Source organism: Ascaphus truei, chromosome 18 (assembly GCF_040206685.1).
Source record: "Ascaphus truei isolate aAscTru1 chromosome 18, aAscTru1.hap1, whole genome shotgun sequence".
Lineage (NCBI taxonomy): Eukaryota > Metazoa > Chordata > Amphibia > Anura > Ascaphidae > Ascaphus > Ascaphus truei.
In genome coordinates, this window is record NC_134500.1 from 7385702 (window position 1) to 7410466 (window position 24765).

At 46.0% G+C, this 24765-nt stretch overlaps 1 protein-coding gene across 1 annotated transcript; it reads left to right on the forward strand.

Moving 5' to 3' along the window:
• Positions 1 to 1060: 1060 nt before the first annotated feature.
• ALDH1A3 (aldehyde dehydrogenase 1 family member A3) lies at positions 1061 to 24371 on the forward strand. The gene is made up of 13 exons (XM_075575289.1): positions 1061 to 1213; positions 9472 to 9576; positions 11728 to 11868; positions 12841 to 12970; positions 13824 to 13885; positions 15771 to 15899; positions 16494 to 16607; positions 17630 to 17732; positions 18777 to 18961; positions 19627 to 19791; positions 21065 to 21222; positions 22479 to 22553; positions 22829 to 24371. The coding sequence occupies exons 1-13, from the start codon at positions 1115 to 1117 to the stop codon at positions 22899 to 22901; spliced, it is 1539 nt and encodes a 512-aa protein (XP_075431404.1). The 5' UTR covers positions 1061 to 1114; the 3' UTR covers positions 22902 to 24371.
• The last annotated feature ends 394 nt before the right edge of the window (positions 24372 to 24765 follow it).

Here is a 24765-nt window from a genome sequence, read left to right on the forward strand (position 1 = left end):
CATCAGGAACACATACCTCTCACCCCCTCCTAATACACAGACATCAGGGACACATACCTCTCACCCCCTCCTAATACACAGACATCAGGGACACATACCTCTCACCCCCTCCTAATACACAGGCATCAGGGACACATACCTCTCACCCCCTCCTAATACACAGACATCAGGGACACGTTCCTCTCACCCCTAATACCCAGGCATCAGGAACACATACCTCTCACCCCCTCCTAATACACGGACATCAGGGACACGTACCTCTCACCCCTAATACACAGGCATCAGGGACACGTTCCTCTCACCCCTAATACCCAGGCATCAGGAACATGTTCCTCTCACCCCTAATACACAGGCATCAGGGACACGTACCTCTCACCCCCTCCTAATACACAGGCATCTGGGACATATACCTCTCACCCCCTCCTAATACACAGACATCAGGGACACGTTCCTCTCACCCCTAATACCCAGGCATCAGGAACACATACCTCTCACTCCCTCCTAATACACAGACATCAGGGACACGTACCTCTCACCCCTAATACACAGGCATCAGGGACACGTACCACTCACCCCTAATACCCAGGCATCAGGAACATGTTCCTCTCACCCCTAATACACAGGCATCAGGAACACATACCTCTCACCCCCTCCTAATACGCAGGCATCAGGGACACGTTCCTCTCACCCTCCTAATACACAGAGACACGTACCTCTCACCCCCTCCTAATACACAGGCATCAGGGACACGTACCTCTCCCCTTCCTAATACACAGAGAGACGTACCTCTCACCCCCTCCTAATACACAGGCATCAGGGACAAGTACCTCTCACTCCCTCCTAATACACAGAGACACGTACCTCTCACCTCCTCCTAATACACAGGCATCAGGGACAAGTACCTCTCACTCCCTCCTAATACACAGACATCACACGTGGCTCTGACATCTCTATTGATAACATACAGGGGGGGGGGGGGAGGGGGAGTAATGAGCCAATCAGCGCCGGCTGCAGCTGGAGTTATTAAAGGGAGAGGAGGTCCTGAGTCAGTGCAGAGAGAGACCCGGGACAGGCACACAGGGAGTCCCCTCATTAGCAAAGGATCCCCCCTAACATGACAACCACCAATGGGACCACAGAGAATGGGCAGACGGACAGGAAGCCCCCCGGGCTCCCGAGACCCCTCCCCAACCTGGAGATCCAGCACCACCAGGTAACAATGCCTGCCTATTACAATATATACTGTAACCTGCTCTACTATAATATATACTGTAACATGACATGCTATACTATATAAATATATATATATACACTGTAACATGACATGCTATACTATATAAATATATATATATACACTGTAACATGACATGCTATACTATATAAATATATATATATATACACTGTAACATGACATGCTATACTATATAAATATATATATATACACTGTAACATGACATGCTATACTATATAAATATATATATATACACTGTAACATGACATGCTATACTATATAAATATATATATATACACTGTAACATGACATGCTATACTATATAAATATATATATACACTGTAACATGACATGCTATACTATATAAATATATATATATATATATATATATATACACACTGTAACATGCTATACTATATATACTGTAACGTGCTATACTATAATATATACTGTAACATGACATGCTATACTATATAAATATATATATATACACTGTAACATGACATGCTATACTATATAAATATATATATATATATATATATATACGCACTGTAACATGCTATACTATATATACTGTAACGTGCTATACTATAATATATACTGTAACATGCTATGCTATAATATATACTGTAACATGCTATATTATAATATATACTGTAACATGCTCTACTATAATATATACTGTAACATGCTATATTATAATATATACTGTAACATGCTCTACTATAATATATACTGTAACATGCTATATTACAATATATACTATAACATGCTCTACTATAATATATACTGTAACATGCTATATTATAATATATACTGTAACATGCTATATTACAATATATACTATAACATGCTCTACTATAATATATACTGTAACATGCTATATTATAATATATACTGTAACATGCTCTACTATAATATATACTGTAACATGCTATATTATAATATATACTGTAACATGCTCTACTATAATATATACTGTAACATGCTATATTATAATATATACTGTAACATGCTCTACTATAATATATACTGTAACATGCTATATTATAATATATACTGTAACATGCTATACTATAATATATACTGTAACATGCTATATTATAATATATACTGTAACATGCTATATTATAATATATACTGTAACATGCTCTACTATAATATATACTGTAACATGCTATATTATAATATATACTGTAACATGCTATACTATAATATATACTGTAAAATGCTCTACTATAATATATACTGTAACATGCTCTACTATAATATATACTGTAACATGCTATATTATAATATATACTGTAACATGCTATATTATAATATATACTGTAACATGCTATACTATAATATATACTGTAACATGCTATATTATAATATATACTGTAACATGCTCTACTATAATATATACTGTAACATGCTATATTATAATATATACTGTAACATTATATATTATAATATATACTGTAACATGCTATACTATAATATATACTGTAACATGCTCTACTATAATATATACTGTAACATGCTATATTATAATATATACTGTAACATGCTATACTATAATATATACTGTAACATGCTATATTATAATATATACTGTAACATGCTCTACTATAATATATACTGTAACATGCTATACTATAATATATACTGGAACAGGCTATATTACAATATATACTGTAACATGCTCTACTATAATATATACTGTAACATGTTCTACTATAATATATACTGTAACATGCTATATTATAATATATACTGTAACATGTTCTACTATAATATATACTGTAACATGCTATACTATAATATATACTGTAACATGCTATATTATAATATATACTGTAACATGCTATATTATAATATATACTGTAACATGCTATACTATAATATATACTGTAACATGTTCTACTATAATATATACTGTAACATGCTCTACTATAATATATACTGTAACATGCTATAATATATATGTAACATGCTCTACTATAATATATACTGTAACATGCTATACTATAATATATACTGTAACATGCTATACTATAATATATACTGTAACATGCTATATTATAATTTATACTGTAACATGCTATATTATAATATATACTGTAACATGCTATACTATAATATATACTGTAACATGCTCTACTATAATATATACTGTAACATGCTATATTATAATATATACTGTAACATGCTATATTATAATATATACTGTAACATGCTATGCTATAATATATACTGTAACATGTTCTACTATAATATATACTGTAACATGCTCTACTATAATATATACTGTAACATGCTCTACTATAATATATACTGTAACATGCTATGCTATAATATATACTGTAATATGCTCTGCTATAATATATACTGTAATATGTTCTACTATAATAAATACTGTAACATGCTATATTATAATATATACTGTAACATGCTCTACTATAATATATACTGTAATATGCTCTGCTATAATATATACTGTAATATGTTCTACTATAATAAATACTGTAACATGCTATATTATAATATATACTGTAACATGCTATGCTATAATATATACTGTAACATGCTATAATATATACTGTAACATGCTATGCTATAATATATACTGTAACATGCTATAATATATACTATAACATGCTATAATATATACTGTAGCATGCTATGCTATAATATATACTGTAACATGATATACTATAATATATACTGTAACATAGTATATATATAGTATAGTATATACTGTAAAATATCACAAACATTGTGTAATGCTCATAACACATAATCACAGAGGTTATAAAATCCTTTGTAGTTCCCTTTAGGTGTCAGAATGTGTGATAATGGATCAAACGGGTAACACCCCACTTAGCACTGTAGTAAGGAGTTCACACAATAAAGTGTCCAGACATAATATATACATTGATATATAGTGTAATATCATGAAGAGTATATGAGATATATCTCAAGGACATATATATATATATATATATGCAAATATAACTGTATGCTCATCTGCATGTCTTAGGCAGGTCTGCAACCCCGCCTTTCCCCATTATCACCCAGCATACAGCACTTCCACTGCAGCAAGGGATTCTGGGAAATGACATGCAAATGAGCACACAGTGTCACTTTTTGCCTCAATAACCATTTTTAACATGGTTCCCTATAGGCTTAAGCTTGCTGCATGGTCACAGCTTTGAGCACAGCCAGGGTTAAGGTGCATACCCAGAAAACCACCCACAGGCAGCCGTTTCGACCTTGATGGGTCTCATCAGTGTGGGGTTGATTTTACTGGGTATGCACCTTAACCCTGGCTGTGCTCAAAGCTGTGACCATGCAGCAAGCTTAAGCCTATAGGGAACCATGTTAAAAATGGTTATTGAGGCAAAAAGTGACACTGTGTGCTCATTTGCATGTCATTTCCCAGAATCCCTTGCTGCAGTGGAAGTGCTGTATGCTGGGTGATAATGGGGAAAGGCGGGGTTGCAGACCTGCCTAAGACATGCAGATGAGCATACAGCTATATTTGCATATTTGCTTTCCTGTGGAGGGTTTTTGTCACTTTTTTTACTCACCATAACTTAACTCAGTATTATGATTATATATATATATATATATATATATATATATATATATATATATATATATATATATATATATATATATATATATATATATATATATATATATATATATATATATATATATATATATATATATATATATATAGTGCAGCATCCTTGGGTGATGATCCCATGTCCTAGGGTACAGATCTGCTTCTGTCCCTCATCAAACACAGGAACAAAAAGACACAGCACTACTTCCATGCAGGGTGAAAAAAGATCAAAAAGAGCGTTCCCGAAGTGGAGAAAAATAAACCAATTTATTGGATCATAAAAAACCACATACACAGGCAGGAGGCCCACACCTACGCGTTTCAAGCCTAAAGAGCTAAGAGCGTGCTCTCCCCCCCCCGGGTAAAGGACGATGACACCCCAACCATGGCCCGCACACCCACCAAGCCGGGCGACTACCGGCCCGGCCGTTAAGTGACCTGGGCCCATGGAATCATGCAGAAATGAGCCCTGCCCACTCGCTACCCGCAGCCACCACAGGGCTTTTCTGCACCATAGCCCCCGCTGGCAAGGTTAACGCACACTCCACACCGTCCCCCCCCCTCCCCCTCCAACAGCCGCTGTGACGTAGGCAACACATGCCATGGAATGCCCACCTCAAACATGGCACACAGTTACATAGGTACCAGGAAGATGAGGTTGAAAAAGACATGTCCATCAAGTTTAACCTATGCTAAATTTAGATGACAGATACTTTGTTCTATATCCATAACGTGTCTGAGATCAGATGCATTGTAAGGAACCCCAACCCTCTCTAATAGCGCGTCTGAGATCAGATGCATTGTAAGGAACCCCAACCCTCTCTAATAGCGCGTCTGAGATCAGATGCATTGTAAGGAACCCCAACCCTCTCTAATAGCGCGTCTGAGATCAGATGCATTGTAAGGAACCCCAACCCTCTCTAATAGCGCGTCTGAGATCAGATGCATTGTAAGGAACCCCAACCCTCTCTAATAGCGCGTCTGAGATCAGATGCATTGTAAGGAACCCCAACCCTCTCTAATAGCGCGTCTGAGATCAGATGCATTGTAAGGAACCCCAACCCTCTCTAATAGCGCGTCTGAGATCAGATGCATTGTAAGGAACCCCAACCCTCTCTAATAGCGCGTCTGAGATCAGATGCATTGTAAGGAACCCCAACCCTCTCTAATAGCGCGTCTGAGATCACATGTATTGTAAGGAACCCCAACCCTCTCTAATAGTGCGTCTGAGATCAGATGTATTGTAAATTCTTCTGTATTTGGTACGATTTTCTAATTACCTGAAAATGGCAAGAAACCCTTTAGAGATGTCCTGGGAACCCAAAGCTTCCTAGTAACCCCTGTTGAAAAACACTGGTCTAGATATCAGTACAGATTTCAGTGTGTCTAGATATTAGTAGGGAGAGATTGCAGTGACTGGATATTAGTAAGGGGAGAGATTGCACTGACTGGATATCAGTAAGGGGAGATTGCAGTGTCCGGATATCAGTAAGGGGAGAGATTGCACTGACTGAATATTAGTAAGGGGAGATTGCAGTGTCCGGATATTAGTAAGGGGAGAGATTGCACTGACTGCATATTAGTAAGGGGAGAGATTGCAGTGTCTGGATATTAGTAAGGGGAGAGATTGCAGTGTCTGGATATTAGTAAGGGGAGAGATTGAAGTGAGTGGATATTAGTAAGGAGAGATTGCAGTGTCTGGATATTAGTAAGGGGAGATTGCAGTGTCCGGATATTAGTAAGGGGAGAGATTGCAGTCTGGATATTAGTAAGGGGAGAGATTGCAGTGTCTGGATATTAGTAAGGGGAGAGATTGCAGTGTCTGGATATTAGTAAGGGGAGAGATTGCAGTGTCTGGATATTAGTAAGGGGAGAGATTGCAGTGTCTGGATATTAGTAAGGGGAGAGATTGCAGTGTCTGGATATTAGTAAGGGGAGAGATTGCAGTGTCTAGATATTAGTAAGGGGAGAGATTGCAGTGTCTGGATATTAGTAAGGGGGGAGATTGCAGTGTCCGGATATTAGTAAGGGGAGAGATTGCAGTGTCTGGATATTAGTAAGGGGAGAGATTGCAGTGTCTGGATATTAGTAAGGGGAGAGATTGCAGTGTCTGGATATTAGTAAGGGGAGAGATTGCAGTGTCTGGATATCAGTAGGGGGAGATTGCAGTGTCCGGATATTAGTAAGGGGAGAGATTGCAGTGTCTGGATATTAGTAAGGGGAGAGATTGCAGTGTCTGGATATTAGTAAGGGGAGAGATTGAAGTGAGTGGATATTAGTAAGGAGAGATTGCAGTGTCTGGATATCAGTAAAGGGAGAGATTGCAGTGTCCGGATATTAGTAAGGGGAGAGATTGCAGTGTCTGGATATTAGTAAGGGGAGAGATTGCAGTGTCTAGATATTAGTAAGGGGGGAGATTGCAGTGTCTGGATATTAGTAAGGGGAGATTGCAGTGTCTAGATATTAGTAGGGAGAGATTGCAGTGACTGGATATTAGTAGGGAGAGATTGCAGTGACTGGATATTAGTAGGGAGAGATTGCAGTGTCTGAATATCAGTAGGGAGAGATTGCAGTGTGTCTGGATATCAGTAGGGGGAGATTGCAGTGTCTGGATATTAGTAAGGGGAGAGATTGCAGTGTCTGGATATCAGTAGGGAGAGATTGCAGTGTCTGGATATTAGTAAGGGGAGAGATTGCAGTGTCTGGATATCAGTAAGGGGAGAGATTGCAGTGTTTGGATATCAGTAAGGGGAGAGATTGCAGTGTCCGGATATTAGTAAGGGGAGAGATTGCAGTGTCTGGATATTAGTAAGGGGAGAGATTGCAGTGTCTAGATATTAGTAGGGAGAGATTGCAGTGACTGGATATTAGTAGGGAGAGATTGCAGTGTCTGAATATCAGTAGGGAGAGATTGCAGTGTGTCTGGATATCAGTAGGGGGAGATTGCAGTGTCTGGATATTAGTAAGGGGAGAGATTGCAGTGTCTGGATATCAGTAGGGAGAGATTGCAGTGTCTGGATTTCAGTAAGGGGAGAGATTGCAGTGTCTGGATATTAGTAAGGGGAGAGATTGCAGTGTCTGGATATTAGTAAGGGGAGAGATTGCAGTGACTGGATATTAGTAAGGGGAGAGATTGCAGTGTCTGGATATCAGTAGGGAGAGATTGCAGTGACTGGATATTAGTAAGGGGAGAGATTGCAGTGTCTGGATATTAGTAAGGGGAGAGATTGCAGTGTCTGGATATTAGTAAGGGGGGAGATTGCAGTGTCTGGATATTAGTAAGGGGAGATTGCAGTGTCTAGATATTAGTAGGGAGAGATTGCAGTGACTGGATATTAGTAGGGAGAGATTGCAGTGTCTGAATATCAGTAGGGAGAGATTGCAGTGTGTCTGGATATCAGTAGGGGGAGATTGCAGTGTCTGGATATTAGTAAGGGGAGAGATTGCAGTGTCTGGATATCAGTAGGGAGAGATTGCAGTGTCTGGATATCAGTAAGGGGAGAGATTGCAGTGTCTGGATATTAGTAAGGGGAGAGATTGCAGTGTCTGGATATTAGTAAGGGGAGAGATTGCAGTGACTGGATATTAGTAAGGGGAGAGATTGCAGTGTCTGGATATCAGTAGGGAGAGATTGCAGTGACTGGATATTAGTAAGGGGAGAGATTGCAGTGTCTGGATATTAGTAAGGGGAGAGATTGCAGTGTCTGGATATTAGTAAGGGGAGAGATTGCAGTGTCTGGATATTAGTAAGGGGAGAGATTGCAGTGACTGGATATTAGTAAGGGGAGAGATTGCAGTGTCTGGATATTAGTAAGGGGAGAGATTGCAGTGTCTGGATATTAGTAAGGGGAGAGATTGCAGTGACTGGATATTAGTAAGGGGAGAGATTGCAGTGTCCGGATATTAGTAAGGGGAGATTGCAGTGTCTGGATATTAGTAAGGGGAGAGATTGCACTGACTGGATATCAGTAAGGGGAGATTGCAGTGTCCGGATATTAGTAAGGGGAGAGATTGCAGTGACTGGATATTAGTAAGGGGAGAGATTGCAGTGACTGGATATTAGTAAGGGGAGAGATTGCAGTGTCTGGATATTAGTAAGGGGAGAGATTGCAGTGACTGGATATTAGTAAGGGGAGAGATTGCAGTGTCTGGATATTAGTAAGGGGAGAGATTGCAGTGTCCGGATATTAGTAAGGAGAGAGATTGCAGTGTCTAGATATTAGTAAGGGGAGAGATTGCAGTGTCTGGATATTAGTAAGGAGAGAGATTGCAGTGTCTAGATATTAGTAAGGGGAGAGATTGCAGTGTCCGGATATTAGTAAGGAGAGAGATTGCAGTGTCTGGATATCAGTAAGGAGAGATTGCCCAAGGTATTTTATGTGTTGCTAATATTTGTGATATTGCTTTAATAAATTTAATATTTTTTTTGGACATATAAGAGTGCTGATATAAGGGTTCTGTTTGTTTCTTGTTGAGATATATATGTGTGTGTGTGTATATATATATATATATATATATATATATTATATATAATGTATTAAACACACACTTATTACACATTCCTTACGCACAGACACACATACATTACACACACACATTTACACATCCTCTCCTCTTCCAGATATTTATTAACAATGAGTGGCACCAATCTGTGAGCGGCAGAAAGTTCCCCGTGTACAATCCGACCACGGGCAACAAGATCTGTGAGGTGGAGGAAGCAGACAAGGTGAGTCCGTGAGCGACCCTATAACACACCGGGCGTTTGTGTCCTCAAGTAGTTAATATAGTAACACAATATCTGGCTGCAGACCGGACGCCCGTCCCGCGCGAACTCGTGTTCCAGACTTGTATATCAGAGTGTTTAAACTGCAGGATTCGGAGTGTGGGCTTGCAGACGAGCACGACACATTTTAGCTTCCACTTCCTCTTAGACCAGGATTTCCCTAAAGCTTCAGCAGATTAGATCAAGCAGATTGACCAATCATGTCAGGTTAAGGGTTAGCACCGAATTTGGAGTGGCAATCCCACATAGCTGACCAAGAAAAACAACCTTTTGCATGCAGTTTTACAACCAAATTGGCCCCCTGATCAAACCATGCTAAAAGCAGATACTTGGTTTTGTCAATCAAGTGTTTTCTTTCCCCTTATCCCACTCTGTCCCTATCGGAGAGACAATAACAGGGGGGGGGGGGTTTGCCTGTGCGTACTCTTGTGAACATATAGTGATGTCAGACAAAAAGGAGCAGCCGGAGAAAATGAAACCCCTCCCAAGTCTCGGCTCTCCGTGTCTCCAACCTAACTTTAAATAATGATTTAATAATACTTGTAGCTAACAGATTTTGGTTTACAAAATGCACCAATCACCCAGACGTAACCACTAAACGTGCCACTGCCATTCGTGCACTTTGCTCCTAGGAGACTATTCTGTAGCCACAGGGTATACGTGGGGTATAAGTGTGGCCAGACAGCTTAACTCGTTCCTGTTACAAGCACAGCACGTTCTCTGTCTTTTCTTCACTTTATTGGGGAACGCAGAGACACACAGAGGCACTTGTGGATGATGGTGTAGTGAGAGAGAGAGAGCTTCTCTATAGTGAGAGTGCTTGATAGTAGGGAAAGGTAAAAAACGGTGATACTTGCCAGGAGGTGAATAGCACGAGATGTACTTGCTCAGCCAGCTAGGGTAGGAAGGAAGTGTAAAGGAATCTGGGAAACAGGAATAGTCTCAGGAACAGACCAACTGTGAACAGAGACAAGGGGCGGTGGAATAGCCCACTCTCAGTTTAGGAGAATAGGAGGTTGCTAAGGCAACCAACACTGACTAGGGCTGTGTAAAGAACATATGTATCAATAATGTTGCCTTACACATGCAGCTAGCTGCTGGGACAGGGGAAATTACAGGCAGCTGAACAAGGGAAACGTAAATCTTATGAGCGGCAGAGGGGCACAGGAAATAGACAATCCTGTTCCAGGACAGAGACTGACCCCTTAAACATGTCACTTCCATTAGTACACTTTGCCCCTAGGAGGCACTGACCCCTTAACCATGTCACTGCCATTAGTACACTTTGCCCCTAGGAGGCACTGACCCCTTAAACATGTCACTTCCATTAGTACACTTTGCCCCTAGGAGGTACTGACCCCTTAACCATGTCACTGCCATTAGTACACTTTGCCCCTAGGAGGTACTGACCCCTTAACCATGTCACTGCCATTAGTACACTTTGCCCCTAGGAGGTACTGACCCCTTAACCATGTCACTGCCATTAGTACACTTTGCCCCTAGGAGGTACTGACCCCTTAAACATGTCACTGCCATTAGTACACTTTGCCCCTAGGAGGGACTGACCCCTTAAACATGTCACTGCCATTAGTACACTTTGCCCTTGGAGGGACTGACCCCTTAACCATGTCACTGCCATTAGTACACTTTGCTCCGAGGGGGGACTGACCCCTTAATCCTGTCACTGCCATTAGTACACGTTGTTCCTAGGAGGGACTGACCCCTTAACCATGTCACTGCCATTAGTACACTTTGCCCCGTAGGAGGGACTGACCCCTTAACCATGTCACTGCCATTAGTACACGTTGTTCCTAGGAGGGACTGACCCCTTAACCATGTCACTGCCATTAGTACACTTTGCTCCGAGGAGAGACTGACCCCTTAAACATGTCTCTGCCATATGTACACTTTGCCCCTAGGAGGGACTGATCCCTTAACCATGCTACCGCCATTAGTACACTTTGCCCCTAGGAGGGACTAACGCCTTTAACAGTAGCAGCTTTGCCGCGCTCAACAGCAGAGACTCGGTCCGTGGTACCATGATATTAACCCCACAGATGTGTAGGTGACCCTTCTGTTGCTTGTGTCCGGCAGGCCGATGTGGATAAGGCAGTGGCCGCAGCGAGGGCTGCTTTCCAGAGGGGGTCCCCGTGGAGGCAGATGGACGCCAGCGGCAGAGGGAGACTTCTGCACAAGCTGGCCGACCTCCTGGAGCGAGATCGCGTGGTTCTGGCTGTAAGTGACCGCCCTGTATACGGGATTCCAACATTTCCTCGCAATCAACAGAACAGCGAATTTATTTATCAAGATGCGTTACTTAAAAATGCGCAAAGGTTTTGAGGGGTTCACTAACTTGTCAAAGAGTTAGGCACGAAAGGGCACTTTGTTTTTATTAATGGCTTTTTTTTTTAATGGCTTCTCTCCCCCCCTCGCCCACCCTCCAGGGCTTCTCTCCCCCCCTCGCCCACCCTCCAGGGCTTCTCTCCCCCCCCCCCACTCACCCTGCAGGGCTTCTGATTGTAATATCTGCTACTTAAATGGGAACGTGCCGTGTAGCAAGTAATACAACTGATCAGAGCGTCCAGTTCCTTAGAAAGATTAAATTCCCCTTAAAGTAGCTGTTTTACTTCTTGGCTCCCTGATCAGAATGATTTCCCCCCGTTCCCTGAGTCATATCCGCTCCCTCTGCTCCTCCAATGCTGGCTCTATCATTACTATACAATCAATACACCAGACACGAGCATCAAACCACCGCTAGTTTTGAGAATAAACAGAATTATCACCAAAAGACAATAGCTTAAAAAAACAACTCCACATTATTCGTTTAACATGAAAAGTTTCACAAAATAGCTATAAATACTTATACTTGGCCCTTTTTTCAAAATAAAGGTCCAGCAGTTCGATTTAACCTGTTACAAGTCACTGCCCTCAGCTCACGATCGTCCTAGCAGGACCTGACCGTTTTGGGGTGTAAAGTACCGTGATAGCAGACTCCGAATAACACGCCTCTTCTCTTTATGGAGAGCACACTGGCCCAGATCGATAAACGGTGCTAAGCTTCAGCACACCTTGACACCCATTCATATCAGGCGGGCCCCCTCTCTTTGGGGATCCGAGGCTCTGTGTTTCTGCCTGGACACGATGACCCTGTTTTCTAAGTGACGTGTCCCCAGTGCCTTTCACTCTCCGGGTGTGGTCTTGTTGCAGACTTTGGAAAGCATGGACACGGGGAAGCCCTTCCTGCACTCCTTCCTCGTGGACCTGGAGGGCTGTATCAGGACGCTGAGATACTATGCCGGCTGGGCTGATAAAATCCAGGGCAGGACAGTCCCAGTGGGTGAGTCCATGCGGGTCTGTGCATGGCTGCTCGGTGCTGAGACCTCCCCTGACGCCACACGCCAGCGGTGAAACCCCAGAAGATGTCACCGGGCGCCGCATGGAGGAAATCGTATAGTTACATTAAAGCTGCCGGTCATTTATTTATTCCCCCCTCCCCTTTAATATGCGCATCAATACAATCCACACAATGAGTAATTAGCTAAGTTGCCGATCGCTCCGTTCTCCTGTAAACGATCAATTAAGATTCGGCTCGGGGGTTCACAAAATGGCTGAAGAGGAACAAAGATGCAATGTTCTGTGGGGAAGATCATGTGACCAGGCAATCACAATTGGTGCACTGCTAGAGAGGGGCAGGGCTCAAAAAGGGGTGTGCCAGAGCCTGTTTCAGAAAAGGAAGGGGATGTGACTTTGTAAATGGTTGCTATAGAAACAAAAAATGCTTGTTGCATTATAATACATGAAAAATGTCATTCAGAGTTGTTTAAAAAAAAATACTATAAGTATTTTCTCATAGTACAGAACTGATTTATTAAAAAATTAAAAAACACACATAGGATATTGCTTGGTCTGCAGCTTTAAAGCAACCACCATTATTATTATATTCTGCAGTTCCACTTCTAATGCACTTTTTCTCTCTAACTCTCTTTCGCTCCCCACTATCCCCCTTTCTTGTGCCCTCTTCCTCACTGTTTTGCTTTGGTGCCCAGCCCTCCTTGACTCTCCATCCATTTTCTGCACATCACCCCTACCCAATTCTGCTCCCCGCATGACTTCTCCCCCCCCCCGCCCCCCCCCCCCTCAGCAGACCCTGGGGTATAAGTGATAATAGTGTGTTTTCCGCTGTGTTTCAGATGACACGTTTTTCTGCTTCACTGTTCATGAGCCCATTGGCGTGTGCGGAGCGATCACACCGGTGAGTATTAGCCGCGCCGGTGATGTAATGCCGCCTCCGTAGAACGCTCCGTGTTAGAGGTACTTAGACATTAATACTCCGTATTCACCGCAGTAGAGGGTCGGGACATGCTCCTCTGGGACCGGTTTAAGGCTAGCTGAGCCTGCAAAGTCCCGCAGCAGTTTGTAAGAAGGTATACTATTACTCTAAAGAGAAATAAAAGCTGTACGTTTTCTATGTACGTGGTAATCCGTGGCTGCTCTTTGGACAGGTGCCACGCAGTATGTATTCTGTATGAGCGCAGAGGTAATGGGGTTTTACCTTTTTATGTGTAATACTTTTATAGTAAAGGCATACCCCGGTTTAAGGACACTCACTTTAAGTACACTCGCGAGTAAGTACATATCGCCCAATAGGCAAACGGCAGCTCACGCATGTGCCTGTCAGCACGTCCTGAACAGCAATACCGGCTCCCTACCTGTACCGAAGCTGTGCGCAAGTGGGGAGACTATAGAGCCTGTTACAAATGCGTTATTTACATCAGTTATGCATGTATGTGACGATTGCCGTACAGTACATGCATCGATAAGTGGGGAAAAGGTACTGCTTCACTTTGAGTACATTTTCGCTTTACATACATGCTCGGTCCCATTGCGCACGTTAATGTGGGGTATGCCTGTAGTTATACTTATTATTCTATAAATACATAGAGATGCTGCTGCAAACAATCCCCACCCCACCCAGGGTTAATAATCTGCCTAATTATCTATAATATTCTATTTAGTAGCCGGTTTGGTAAATATCCACCAATATTTCCTTTGTAAGAAGAAATCTAGTATTTTCTTAAATATATCAACTGTACCTGGCAGCACAGCCACTAGTGGCAGTGAGCTCAATGTAATGAGAAAATCTGTGGTTGGCACTGTGTGGCTGTGGTTGGCGCTGTGTGGCTGTGGTTGGTGCTGTATGGCTGTGGTTGGTGCTGTGTGGCTGCGGTTGGTGCTGTGTGGCTGTGGTTGGTGCTGTGTGGCTGCGGTTGGTGCTGTGTGGCTGTGGTTGGTGCTGTATGGCTGTGGTTGGTGCTGTGTGGCTGCGGTTGGTGCTGTGTGGCTGCGGTTGGCGCTGTGTGGCTGTGGTTGGCGCTGTGTGGCTGTGGTTGGCGCTGTGTGGCTGTGGTTGGTGTTATGTGGCTGTGGTTGGTGCTGTGTGGCTGTGGTTGGCGCTGTGTGGCTGTGGTTGGCACTGTGTGGCTGTGGTTGGTGCTGTGTGGCTGTATGTGACATGCTGTGGTTGGTGCTCTGGGTCTGTGGTTGGTACTCTGTGGCTGTGGTTGGTGCTCTGTTGCTGGCGCACTAAGGCTGGGGTTGACCTGCTCTGTGGCTGTGGTTGGTGCTGCGTGGCTGTGGTTGGCGCTCTCTGGTTGGTGCTCCTGCGGTCGGTGCTGTGTGGCAGTGGTTGGGACGCTGTGGCTGTGGTTGGCACGCTGTGGCTGTGGTTGGCGCTCTTTCGTTGGCACGCTGTGGCTGTGGTTGGCATGCTGTGGCTGTGGTTGGTGCTCTATGGTTGGCACGCTGTGGTTGGCACAGTGTGGCAGTGGTTGGCGCACTGTGGCTGTGGTTGGTGCTCTATAGTTGGCATGCTGTGGTTGACGCTGTGTGGCTGTGGTTGGTGCTCCTGTGGTCAGTGCTGTGTGGCTGTGGTTTGCACTCCGTGGCTGTGGTTGGCACTCCGTGGCTGTGGTTGGCGCTCCGTGGATGTGGTTGGCGCTCCGTGGATGTGGCTGTGATTGGCACTCCGTGGATGTGGCTGTGATTGGCACTCCGTGGCTGTGGTTGGCACTCCGTGGCTGTGGTTGGCACTCCGTGGCAGTGGTTGGCGTGCTGTGATACCTCGGTTCTGGTTTCAGTGGAACTTCCCCCTGCTGATGGTTACCTGGAAGATGGGTCCGGCTCTGTGCTGTGGGAACACGCTGGTCCTAAAGCCGGCAGAACAGACCCCCCTGACGGCTCTGTACATGGGATCGCTAATCACCGAGGTAAAGCCGCGGCCGCTGCGTCTGCGCCATGTCACCGGCGATGAACAAACCCCTTCACTGCTGGAGGGGAAGGCGATGATGCAGGGGGGCTCAACTCTAGTCATCAATAACCCCCAACAGGTCAGGTTTTAAGACTATCCAGCACAGGTGGCTTAATCAGTCCCTGCTTCAGCACCAGTGGCTGTCTTTGACTGAGCCACTGCTTTAGCCACCTGTGCTGAAGCTGGGATATCCTGAAAACCTGTCCTGTTGGAGGTGGGGGGGGGGGGTTTGGGGAGCTTGAGGACTGGAGTTGGGCACCCTGCTTTAAATGACCCTGTAACCCTTCGCTCTCCTGTACAGCATGTTGAGCAGTGCTAGTGTCGGATAATACATAGGGGCATGGTACATTAGATTGATGTTGATCCTATATGGAGGTATATGGTATATTGGAGGAGAATGCGGCATCTGCCGTCCCTGCCGTCACAGTCTCCATGGGTAGTAAATATTTACCTTTGATTACAAGACGCTGTACGTGACTCAGCCACATGTGGTCTCCATGTGTGAGATGCACAGCGCTGCCCCCCTGCCCCTGACATGTGCCTCTCCTTGCAGGCAGGCTTCCCTCCTGGGGTAGTAAATATAGTGCCGGGATATGGGCCCACAGCTGGCGCTGCCATCTCTCACCACTCCGACATTGACAAGGTCGCTTTCACCGGATCCACGGAGGTAAGAGGTGGGACTTGGGGAGTGGGGGGCTGCAAGTACGGAGCACAGGCGCCCCCATTCTGCAGAGCATTGACGCTCTCACTGCGCTCTCACCGCGCGTTCTCTCACTGCGCGTTCTCTCACTGCGCTCTCACCGCGTGTTCTCTCATTCTCACCGCACGTTCTCTGTCTCTCACTGTGTTCTCTCATTCTCACTGCGCTCTCACCGCGCGTTCTCTCACTGCGTGCTCTCGCTCTCACTGCATGCTCTCTCCTCACTGCGCTGTCACCGCACGTTCTCTGTCTCTCACTGCGTGCTCTCGCTCTCACTGCATGCTCTCTCATTCTCACTGCACTCTCACCGCGCGTTCTCTCTCACTGCGTTCTCACTGCGCTCTCTCACTGCATACATACATACATACATACATACACATATATATATATATATATATATATATATATATATACATACATTCACATATATGTGTATATACACACACACACACACACACAGACACACACACACACACACACATTTAGAAACATTTTCAAAGTATTCGAAACTGCTGCAAATTTGGGGAAAAAAACTCTATCTATGTAAGAGCAGCGCCATCTAGTGTCTGGTGCACATGTGGTAGAGAAGTGCTCAAAATAGATGAGCTGGTAAGAGAATCCACAAGAAAAAAATTCTTATAGAAAAAATAAAGGGCACAACTCCGTGACTAAAACTGAGGGTAGTTTATTCCATGAATACACAGGGACAGAGACACAGCCCACGCACCAACGCGTTTCGTCCCGTGGGACTTTATCAAGGTGTTAGAGAAGTGTCCACACAGATCTCTTCCGTCCTGAGAACATCCCGGTCACATGGAGCTAGCGTTCTGAACCAACCCCCCACCCAGCCCCCCCTCCCCCCCTCTCTCCCCCCCCCCCCCCTTTAGTAGGGATCGTCCTATATTTTCGTCCTAGGCGTTCTGTCCCACCACAAGACGGACGGGCCCGCCCTGCCGAGGAATTCATTCTAATGCTCATTGTTCCCGCAGGTTGGCAAATTAATTAAGGAAGCCGCCTCCAGAAGTAACCTGAAGCGCGTCACCCTGGAACTCGGAGGGAAAAACCCGTGCATCGTGTTTGCAGATTCCGACTGTAAGTTTATCGCTCCCGCCGGACTAAGCGAAGACAAACTCATTTCCATCCTAATCACGGTGGCTCATTCAGCGCTAAATAAAGAAATGAGGCGGTGAAGGCCTCGAAACGCGTGGGGTCCCAGCCCCGGCCTGATCATTTCATATTCACTGGTTTTTAACTGGCTGGCCATGTGTCTTTTTTTAAACTAATCTACTTAGTAGTTTCTTCTTGATTCCTAACCCAGGGGTTCTCAAGGGCCCCCAACAGGTCAGGTTTTTAGGACATCACTGCTTCAGCACAGGTGGCTCAATCAGCCCCTAATTCAGCACAGGCGGATTTCAAAATCTGCCGCCCCTCGGCACTTGCCAGTGTGGGCCGCCTCCTTGCTGCCGCCCTGCCGCTCCTTCGGAATCCCAGCGTCATGTGACGCCGCGGACGTCATCAACGTGACGGAGCGCTGCCATGGAAACGCGACGTAATGTGACACCGTGTGATGTCACGTTGGTGCTGTCTGCGGCGTCATTTGTTGTTGGGATTCCGAAGGAACAGGAGGGCGGCAGAAAGGAGGCGGCCGGACACCTGTAAGGGCCTTCCCATTGGGTCCAATAGGCCTGAGATGGGGGCAAAAGCACGTGGGGGCAGAAATTATTGCCGCCTCCAAAATCTGCCACCCTAGGCCCGGGCCTAATAGGAAATCTGACACTGCAGGTGGCTCAATCAGAGTCTCAGGCACCAACCGAACCACTGATTGAGCCACCTGTGCTGAAGCAGGGATATCCAGGGGGGGGGGGGTCTTGAGCAGTGGCGTTGAGAACCCCTGCCCTCAACAAGGTGAGTTTCCCCACAAAATAGCTCTAGTTCCTTAATGGAGCTAAAGTCTTCCCAAGCCAGGGGAAGAGGGTCTTCACGGTATTCTCCGTTGTGCGTCCGTGGGCATAATCTTGGTATTTGGGAGATCGGCGCAGGTTTGCCGGACGTGTGTGTGACGTGTAAATGTTCTGTCTTCCCTGCGCCCCTCCCGCTCCCCCCTTTTTTACCGCCTCGCCGGGACTTTGCTTGCAGTGGAGCTGGCGGTGGAATGCGTGCATCAAGGCGTCTTCTTCAACCAAGGCCAGTGCTGCACCGCGGCCTCCCGCGTCTTCGTGGAGGAGCAGGTGTACCCCGAGTTTGTGAGGCGCAGTGTGGAGCACGCCAAGAGGCGTCTCGTGGGGGACCCGTTCGATCCCAAAACGGAACAGGGGCCTCAGGTACTGGGGGAGGGAAGGGGAGACAGGGGGATGGGGTTGGACGGGGGGAAGGGGGGGGGCAGGGGGGCTCTTCCAGTTTCGCTCTAGTGTTATCAGACGGCAATATATTGATTTAACCCCTTTGCTGCTGCGATGCATTGCTCTGCAAGATCTTGCTGGTCTCTGGCAGGTAAAGGGTTAACTTTATTTTTTTCAATAAGGGTGGTACATTTTTGGGGGTACATGGGGGGGAAAAAAGGGGGTATAAATCAATACTACATAAAGAATACAAAGGGTTACACACAGTAACAAGGGGGTGCTCAACTCCAGTCCTCAAGCCCTCCCCCCCAACAGGTCAGGTTTTCAGGATATCCCTGCTTCAGCACAGGTGGCTCAATCAGTTCCTGCTTCAGCACAGGTGGCTCAATCAGAGGCTCAGTCGAAGACTGAGCCTCTGATTGAGCCACCTGTGCTAAAGCTGGACTATCCTGAAAACCTGTCCTGTTGGGAGGGCTTGAGTACTGGAGTTGAGCCCCCCTGTGCTAGAGAGACCGGCTTGTACATGGGTGTGAATGAATAGATATCAGGGTTGGATGAATGAATATCTAGGGGGGGGCGTCTTGGACTTTCTCTGCCCGGAACGGCCGGGACCCTCACCCCTCTCCCCTTCTTCCTGCGGCCCTCAGATTGACCAGGAGCAGTTTGATAAGATTGTGGAGCTCATACAGAGCGGGAAGGAGGAGGGGGCTAAGCTGGAGTGCGGGGGGTCGCCCATGGCGGGCCGAGGTCTCTTCATTAAACCCACCGTCTTCTCCGAGGTCACGGACGACATGAGGATAGCCAAGGAGGAGGTAACGGGCACCGCGACACGCTTGGACTCGCTAACCCGGGGGAAACGGGGGAGGAGATACGATGACACTGCGTGTCACTCACACACAGAGGGGGATACGATGACACTGTGTCACTCACACAGCGAGGGGGATACGATGACACTGCGTGTCACTCACACAGCGAGGGGGATATGATGACACTGTGTCATTCACACAGAGGGGGATACGATGACACTGCATGTCACTCACACACAGAGGGGGATACGATGACACTGTCACTCACACAGCGAGGGGGATATGATGACACTGTGTCATTCACACAGAGGGGGATACGATGACACTGCATGTCACTCACACACAGAGGGGGATACGATGACACTGTCACTCACACAGCGAGGGGGATATGATGACACTGTGTCATTCACACAGAGGGGGATACGATGACACTGTGTCACTCACACAGAGGGGGATACGATGTACCTACCCCCGCAGCGCTCACACAGAGGGGGATACGATGTACCTACCCCCCGCAGCGCTCACACAGAGGGGATACGATGTACCTATCCCCGCAGCGCTCACACAGAGGGGGACACGATGTACCTACCCCCCGCAGCGCTCACACAGAGGGGGACACGATGTACCTACCCCCCGCAGCGCTCACACAGAGGGGGACACGATGTACCTACCCCCCGCAGCGCTCACACAGAGGGGGACACGATGTACCTACCCCCCGCAGCGCTCACACAGAGGGGGATACGATGTACCTACTCCCCGCAGCGCTCACACAGAGGGGGATACGATGTACCTACCCCCCGCAGCGCTCACACAGAGGGGGACACGATGTACCTACCCCCCGCAGCGCTCACACAGAGGGGGATACGATGTACCTACCCCCCGCAGCGCTCACACAGAGGGGATACGATGTACCTACCCCCCGCAGCGCTCACACAGAGGGGGATACGATGTACCTACCCCCCGCAGCGCTCACACAGAGAGGGGATACGATGTACCTACCCCCGCAGCGCTCACACAGAGGGGGACACGATGTACCTACCCCCCGCAGCGCTCACACAGAGGGGGATACGATGTACCTACTCCCCGCAGCGCTCACACAGAGGGGGATACGATGTACCTACCCCCCGCAGCGCTCACACAGAGGGGGACACGATGTACCTACCCCCCGCAGCGCTCACACAGAGGGGGACACGATGTACCTACCCCCCGCAGCGCTCACACAGAGGGGGACACGATGTACCTACCCCCCGCAGCGCTCACACTGTTCTATTCACTGCAGATTTTTGGACCAGTTCAAGCTATTCTGAAATTCAAAAGTACAGAGGACGTAATAAAGCGAGCGAACAGCACGGAGTACGGCCTGACGGCCGCAGTCTTCACCGGGAGCCTGGACAAGGCACTGACCGTCGCTTCTGCGCTGCAATCCGGGACAGTGTGGTGAGTGCGTGAGGCCGCAGTGCACCCACACACCACGCGCACGGCACAGATCTGGGAGCCGCGGCCTATCCGTCACTGCTCCGCACATACAAATACGCAGACTGGCCCTAAGCCAGGCCTCAAGCCCCTCGCTACTCCCCACCCTGCCCCCCAACAGGTCAGGCTTTTAGGATATCCCAGCTTTAGCACAGGTGGCTCAATCAGAGGCTCAGTCGAAGACTGAGCCTCTGATTGAGCCACCTGCGCTGAAGCAGGGACTGATTGAGCCACCTGTGCTGACGCAGGGATATCCTGAAAACCAGACCTGTTGGAGGGGCTTGAGGACGGGAGTTGAACACCCCTTCTCGAAGTTGCTTTAACACACTGCTAGAGAACAAGCCATGCTACACACCCCTCTGGCAGTGACGGGGTTAAGAGGGTAGAGTCACCGCGCTACCTGTTCAGACGCCTTTATTATTTCACAAATGACCATTTTTGTTTTATTGTTGGGGAGAAGATGAAACAGAAAAATATACCAGAGAAGGGTGTGCAGCTACGTGCAGGTCCATACTGCCGCCGACCGCGCTGAAGCGCGATCACATTGCCTACAGGCATTGATGGTGCCCATAGAAAGCGCGGACACGTGCGGGCGCAAGCAGGAGGGGGGGGCGCGATTTCTTGCCGCGACAGGCGGGTCACGTGAGCGGTTCGCCCAATGAGGGCAAACCAGCTCCGTGATGCCCCTAGGCACGCCCCCCACGGCGAGTCCACTATGGATGGAAAACGCAACTGCTTCACACGGGTGGCGTCACGCACGCGCGCGCCTCCGCGCAGGCCGAGGCTGTACGGCCTTAGCCCAAGTATGAACTCTTGACTTCAGCACAGGAATGGTCTTGGTTTACATACAGGTGGAATACAGCCTGGCTCCAACCAAAAGCTTGTCTGAGAAGCGGTCATTTCAGGCCATGTCGACTAAGCCCTGCTACTACATTTATTTAATTATCAAATGTGTTACCAGGAAGTAATACAGTGAGAGGTACCTGGGTATAGAGTTATGATAACAATGCACGGTTACAGATTAAATATGTTAAAACCCCTTCCAGTAAAGCGGAGTCCATATATAAATATGTCCCTTGACAGCCCATTAAAGTAAATTCTATAGGCTCTTTCAGCTACAAACGTGCTTTTATTGACTATCAATTCTAGGAACGCTGGCCCTTTCCTGTTTTTATGGAGGGGGAATGTGTCATCGCTCATAACCTCTGTCTTTATTACAGGGTTAACTGCTACAACGCGCTGCACGTACAGGCTCCGTTTGGGGGTTACAAGATGTCCGGGAACGGCAGAGAACTGTAAGTGTCCCTCTTTGTACCACGCTCCGGCCGCGTGTACGCTTCTATTGATCTATACACCATCAATGCACATTAGAACAGGGGTGCTCAAACTTTTTGCCCTGCGCCCCCCTGCCAGCTCACGCCCCCCCTTACCTCATCTCAAGCGTCAAATGATGCCGCGGGGTCATGTGACGTCACGGCACGTGACCCTGCGGCGTCATTTTGACGCGTTGCCTCTGCCTCTGCTTGTTACTTCTATTTGTCATTTGAAACGATGTTCTCTTTGGTTACAGCGGGGAGTACGCTCTGACGGAATACACCGAGGTTAAAACGGTCACCATCAAGCTGTCTCAGAAGAAGCTCTGAGATAACGTACGCCCGGAAACCCAGGGGTGTATCCGGACTGAACCGCAGAGGGTAACATTGTGTCAACGGCCACGCCGGGGGACCGAGGACACACCACAGGAAAGCACTTGTACAACCACGGGGACCACGTGTCGTCTTCTTAATTCACCAATCACGTTACGAAACAGCTGGACTCCGCAAACTGATCTCCGACTGACCGCGCTGTCCTTTGTGGTGGGATCCGTCCGTCTAAAGTTTCACCAAGACCACAAAGCAGCTAGTCCGCGCCACGTAGAAATAAGGACTTGGCTATAAATATCATGTAGAAAACGTGGACTTCAGTGTATATATACTACGTAGAAATGAGTACGTCAGTATAAATACTACGTACAAATCAGTACTTTTAATATAATAACTACGTAGAAATGAGTACTTTAATATAAATACTACGTATAAATGAGTACTTCAGTATAAATACTACGTAGAAATAAATTTAAATGACTGATATGTTTTATAGGAGGAACCAGAAACATATTTTAAACTGACTGAAAATGAGGATATATATAATATTTTCCAATCCTTTTTGAAAATGAATCTGGACGTGTCTGTGAACCTTGAACTTGTAAGTCACAAGTGGCCTAACTGCTCTTATTTCCATCTCATCTCTCTCTTATCCTGTCCCATTTCCCAAGTGGCCTTTTATAAAGGGAATGGCATCAATTTTTAGACGGCTGTTATTCTGGTGGAGCAAACAGGACCGTCTCTCAACCCCGCGTTAAGACATAAAAAAACCCACTACTTTTTTTTTTTTTAAACTTTAAAAAAGTCTTAATACTAATTTTAAACGTTTAGACCAGGGACGGCCAACTCCAGTCCTTGGGGGACAATAACAGGTCAGGTTTTTTGAGGATATCCCTGCTTCAGCACAGGTGACTCGGTCGAAGACTGAGCCACCTGTGCTGAAGCAGAGACTGATAGAGCCACCTGTGCTGAAGCAGGGATATCCTGAAAACCTGTCCTGTTAGTGGCCATTGAGGACTGGAGTTGCCCACCCCTGGTGTAGACATATCACAGTCATTAGTTCTTTGAGGCTTACTTGCTCTTAGATTTTTTTAATAACTAGCAGATATTTAAAAGGAACATTTGTAATTTTTTAAGTGCTCCATCCGCGACGTTGCTGCCTTAACCGACAAACTTACTATTACTATGTGAATTTACAAGCTGCACAGTGAGACGGGATGCAGATTATTTAATATTCTAGTCACATGGACTGTATCCCATTATTTTCTATGAACCACTAAAATAAAGAAATATATATTTATGGAATAGAACGCAGTTAATCCAACTATTTGATTTTTGTATTTTCATAGCGCAAAGTATGTCATATATATATAAATGTTTAAACCTCATGTATATAATTTAGAAGATGATAATCTTTTGTGATGACGAGGTCTCAATATTCATAGCTCTTAATAAAACGTTTAAGAGCTCTGGCGTGGATTTCTGGGAAGTTTTTTTTTTCCACGGCTCACGCCTCTTTCTCAAGAACAATATCCGACCAAATGCATTACAAGATAAGGAAGTTATTGAACTGGAGATATTGAATTTTTTTCCCATAGTTTCTAATTTCATACTGTGTGTAAGTATGTATGTGTGCTCATTTGCATGTCATTTCCCAGAATCCCTTGCTGCAGTGGAAGCACTGTATGCTAGCTGATTAATGGCAAAAAGCAGGGTTGAAGACGTGAATGTGCTCACTAATGAGATTTCTATTTGCTATATGTATATATGTATATTTACTCTCTCACACACACTCACACACACTCTCTTCTCTCACACACTCTGTCTCTCTCCTCTCACACACTCGGTCTCTCTTCTCTCTCAC

Excerpts from the sequence above, each read along its gene's own strand:
- ALDH1A3 (XM_075575289.1), top strand. The coding sequence starts at position 1,115 with ATGACAACCACCAATGGGACCACAGAGAATGGGCAGACGGACAGGAAG. Across the intron at positions 18,962-19,626 it reads AAACGGAACAGGGGCCTCAG|ATTGACCAGGAGCAGTTTGA; the intron begins GTACTGGGGGAG and ends TGCGGCCCTCAG. Across the intron at positions 21,223-22,478 it reads CTGCAATCCGGGACAGTGTG|GGTTAACTGCTACAACGCGC; the intron begins GTGAGTGCGTGA and ends TCTTTATTACAG.